The sequence below is a fragment of the Centruroides sculpturatus genome, unplaced genomic scaffold, assembly GCF_000671375.1.
Source record: "Centruroides sculpturatus isolate CEXI.00-Female unplaced genomic scaffold, Cexi_2.0 scaffold942, whole genome shotgun sequence".
Lineage (NCBI taxonomy): Eukaryota > Metazoa > Arthropoda > Arachnida > Scorpiones > Buthidae > Centruroides > Centruroides sculpturatus.
The window spans coordinates 244,168-249,063 of record NW_019385478.1 but is presented as its reverse complement, the minus strand read 5'-3'; the positions used below and the strand labels follow the sequence as shown (position 1 = coordinate 249,063).

Below are 4,896 nucleotides of genomic sequence, written 5' to 3'. Positions count from 1 at the left end.
AAGAAGTTATACTTTTATTACGACGTCTAATATATTTAAGAGTTTATGGCCACTGTGCCGGGTGAGACGTTGTTGAAATAAAAAAAGTTATGCATTCCATCACGTACATAAACAGTGTCGTAATTCGCCAAGTGAAAATCAGCATATTCGTAAATTTTTTGTTTTTGTTAACAATCCCGATAATCGAAAATCCGGATAATAAAGGTCCGGATAATCGAGGTTCTACTGTATATGTAGAAATAAAGAGAAAAAGAGTCTGTGTGTAGATAGAGGCACGACTACTAGAAGAACAAGATCAATGAAGACGAGTTTAATCTGATCATATATAAACAACGTTAACTTAATATCAACAAAATATTTTATTCGGTATTTTAAATCATGGTTGAGGCATTATAAAATATAAATACGTTATTTTAAAAGTATTTATCTCATAGGCATTTTTAGAACAAAACATCCTTCAAAAATTCCAGATTAATTGCCACGTGAATAAGCGATATTTAAATTATCAAATGATAATTGTGAACAACTGAATTTTTATTGTGACAAATTCAAAACCTAAATTAAATGAAGTTTGTAGCGTTAAATATTTTCTCTTCTTATAAATTTATATACAGGTATACCTCGACTTACGTCGTTTCGAGTTACGTCGTTCCCGATTATACGTCGTTTGTCAAAAAAGTATACGGAAAAATAAAAGCCAAGTTTAAGTCATTTTATTCGACTTTACGTCTGTCCGCCACAAATATTGAAGTCGTAATATCACTAGAAAAGCGTTTAAAGCACATAAAATCATATTAAAATATATACATTTACAAGTATGTACTGTATTTACAGTACATGCATTCGTAAATTTAGATTACTTTTTTCTGTACTATATTAAAAACTAAAATTTGTTTGTAAGCTTAAAATAGATCCTTATTAACCGTATATTATTAAAAATGCATTAATAAATAAAATACAGAACTGGGAATAGTAATTTATGGTTTAGCCTAGTGACAAGTAGATTCGGAGACAAGTAAATTCGACTTACGTCGTTTTTCGACCTACGTCGTTTTCCTGGAACCAATTAACGACGTAAGGCGAGGTATACCTGTATTATATTAAGATATTAATTTCGTATAACTCAAAAAGCGATAATTTTTTTCATTTTTATAGCTCATTTTTCAGTTATACCAATAATTCTTTTCGAAAATAGCGTTATAAATGTAGGTGTGAAATATTATTAATATGCGTACTACGTCGTTCGTTATTTGTAAGTACGCATATTAAAATTTATATACAGATAATATATGCATCAGTGTTTATGACAAATTTTCATTACAACGCAAAAATATATTTTATTATATGAATAGCCAGCTATCACCTAAATTTTAGATGATAGCTTTGTCATTTCCCAGAAAAAATAATTAAACTTAGTAAAAATAACAGTATAACTATGCAAGGCATAATAATTTATCTTAACTTAAATTCCTTATAAAAACTTCGATCTTTCTACTGCATGAATACTTATCTAAATATATAAAATTACTTGTCCTGACTGACTGAGTCACTGATTGATTAATTCATCATCGCCCAGAGCAAACCGCTGAACCTAAAGAGGTAAAATTTGGTACACAGTTAGGGTACGTCATGAAAACGCACACTAAGAAGGAATTTTTCAAAATCCCCCAAGGGGGAGAGGAAGAGGATTAAGGCATAACCGGAAGAACGGCTTCTACTGTACTATTTTACATGCGATTTTTCGTTTACAACTACGTTTAATTTTCATTGAGTAATTAGGGGTATTAAATTGATAACATTTCATACATTGTTATAAATATTTTTATCTATTTCGATTTTTTAACCAAATGTTCGAACCTTTTTAAATTCGAATTTGTTATTGCATATTGGTTCGATTATAGAACGATTGTAAACGTTCCAGAAAGTTGATCAAATTGAAAACAGTTCGTTTGATTCTCGGCAATTCTCATTATTCTCAGCTGCAGGTATTATAAAACAATTACTATGGTTGTTCAAATACTAAATATAAATGGGGTTTGCTTGCAAAACCTCCAGGAGGGCGAAACTTCCAGCCTTTATATCTTCAACGTCACGCCCTTCAGGTAAAAACAAGAACTTTCTTCGTGGATGGGTGATAGAAGGCTACCACACCATATAACTCCTTTAATCGTACCGGGACTCGTTTTTGAGTATTAGCGGTATGACACACAATCCCCTTTATATCTCCCTCGGCTATTAATAACCACAATTTAATAGCATTTATTATCTTAATAATCAAATCTCCTTGAGAAATTTCACAGTCTTTAAAATGCTACCGAAAAAAGGGATTGCGAAAACTCAGAAGATAGAAATAGTCCAGAAAAACGCTTCGATATATATAGATACATAGAAGTAATAAATGATATAGCTTTATGGCCAACAATATTAACAGATGCTATTATTGATCATATTCTTAAAACAAACCAAAAAGTATAGAAAAGGGATTTCTTAATAAGCGAAAAAAAAGAGTTGATAATGGAAATAGATAAAACACCAGATGAAGGAAGTTACTTGACACCCGAAAAATTATTTAAAATATAAATTTACAGTGTTCTTGACACTCTATTATGTCAAATAGATTGGCGTTATGAAAATATGAAAACTATCTGTGACAAATGGCTTGTGAGCACTAAAATTGGCTTTATTTTACCGCTAGACTTATTACACCACCACGTGTGCTTAGTCTTCTAATTAATGTTTAACGTATCGAATCCACATGTCAAATGTAAGTCCACATTCTTTGTTCATTTCTGTCAATCACCGTCTTTTTATAAAAATTGTTAACTTCTAATATTTTTTGTAGAAAAAAGCTGATGAGAGACTCCATGTCCCAAATGCATTCTAAAAATAAAACAGTGTTTTTCTAAGTCTAATTTGATGTCCTGTGGTGGTGTAATAAGTCTAGCAGTAAAGTAAAGCCAATTTTAGTGCTCACAAGCCATTCAGAAGACTAGACAAGAAGCGTATCATAGTATCTATGACGATTTTTGCTTTCGCTGTGGCTGGTTTTTACAAAGCATGAGTTTGCCGATTTAAAAAATTCGGATGCAGATCTCGCTATTAAATATAGCAAAGATTTTAAAAAGTACGAATTCACAAGTGAAATTAAAAGTTTTAATTTTGAAGTAACGACTCCTATACAAAATATAGAAACTGCATCTCCGCTTAATATTCTACAGGCTCTTCATGATTTTGGTTTAATTGAATCTGACACAAATATCAATATCGCTCTTCGAATATTTCTAACTCTTCCTGTTTCTATTGCTTTGTGCGAGAGAAGTTTTAGCAAGTTAAAATTAATAAAAAAAATTTTTATGGTCAACTATCGGACGAGAACGATTATCCAATATTTCTATTATTTCAATAGAATACAATATCGTTAAAAATATTAATTATGATAATGTAATTAATGAATTTGCTGAAATGAAAGCCAGAAAAATTCAATTAAAATAAATCTTATTAAAAATCTATTGTAATGTATTTGTTTTATTACAGTAGAGCCTCGATTATCCGACTCAATTAGGGACTGGGGTTGGTCGGATAATTGAAAAGTCGGATAACCGAAAAGTATGAAAAAATCCATTATTAGTGTAGTATATTATTATATCCCATGTAATTAGTATATTAGTATATCGCTATTAACCTACTTCGAGTTGAATTTTCATCGATGTTAAGCCTAACAAAAATTTTTTAAAAAATAATAATCGTCGCTATTGTATCGTTAAAAATTAGAAAATTAAGCCTCGTTTAAATACTGGTTCCCTTTCATGGTCGAATGAGTGTTGCCAGCTAAAACACGCAAAAATAATATTAAAGTAGCCAAGACATAGCCAAATATTGTAGCGCCACATCACTAGCGGACATTTTGAAATTTGCCGACTAGGACGGTCGGTTAACCGAGGTGACGGTTAATCGGGGGTCGGATAATCGAGGCTCTACTGTATTTTCCCAAAACCAAATAAAATTAAGGGGCCTAAATGCAAATTCTTGCACGGGGCACAGGAATGGCTAGTTACGGCTCTGCTAACATCCATACATACAAGATGAACCCTCCAAGTTTTTTTGCATTTTTCGACGTTTAAAGTTGTCCTGAGTCCAAAAAATGTAAAAATATTAAGGGGGATCATTTTTGACCGATTCCTATACTTTTCTTTTGTTTTTTTTTTTTGAAAAAAAATTGCATCTTTAACTCAGAACTAAAGTCATATTATTAAAGAGTTTACTAAACAATTATTAAAACGTTTAAATAATTTTACATACCAGAAAAACGCACGAGAGAAAACACCAGCTGAATCGAATGGGTTACTCTTCTGTTTCTCCTCCATTCTGTATTAATATCTCGCATGTGAGATGAGCTATAAACTGAGTGTACAGTGTTACGTAATAAGTCTATACATCTACCACTCAAAAGTTATTAGTCTATTAAAGTGTAAAGGTTTATTCAGTTATTTATATTCAAAAAACCTTCCAATAATAAACAGTTTATTATGATATTGAGAAACTGATACGGTACTGATATAATAGAAACATTTTACACTTTATATTATGCTAAAAATATAAAATGCTTTTATTACACTACATATTACAATTTAATACATATTACAACAAAAATATTACACTTCATTTAAAACGATGGATTGTATGAAAATTGATAAATATATTACAGTTAATCTAAATATATAAAATTGCTTGTCCTGACTGACTCACTCATTCATTCACTGATTCATCATCGCCCAGAGCAAACCGCTTAACCTAAAGAGGTGAAATTTGGTACACAGTTAGGGTACGTCATGGAAACGCACACTAAGAAAGGATTTTTCGAAATTCCAACGCGGGGGGGTGAGGGGGAGCATTAAG

At 31.1% G+C, this 4,896-nt stretch overlaps 1 protein-coding gene across 1 annotated transcript in view; it reads right to left on the bottom strand.

The window, feature by feature from the left end:
• The window catches only part of LOC111639352 (multidrug resistance-associated protein 4-like), a 69,419-nt gene extending 65,055 nt beyond the window's left edge, over positions 1–4,364 (bottom strand). The window contains exon 1 of the mRNA XM_023385221.1: positions 4,300–4,364. Within this exon, the coding sequence (XP_023240989.1) occupies positions 4,300–4,364 (65 nt within the window). The remainder of the gene's footprint in view (positions 1–4,299) is intronic.
• Between the last annotated feature and the right edge of the window lie 532 nt (positions 4,365–4,896).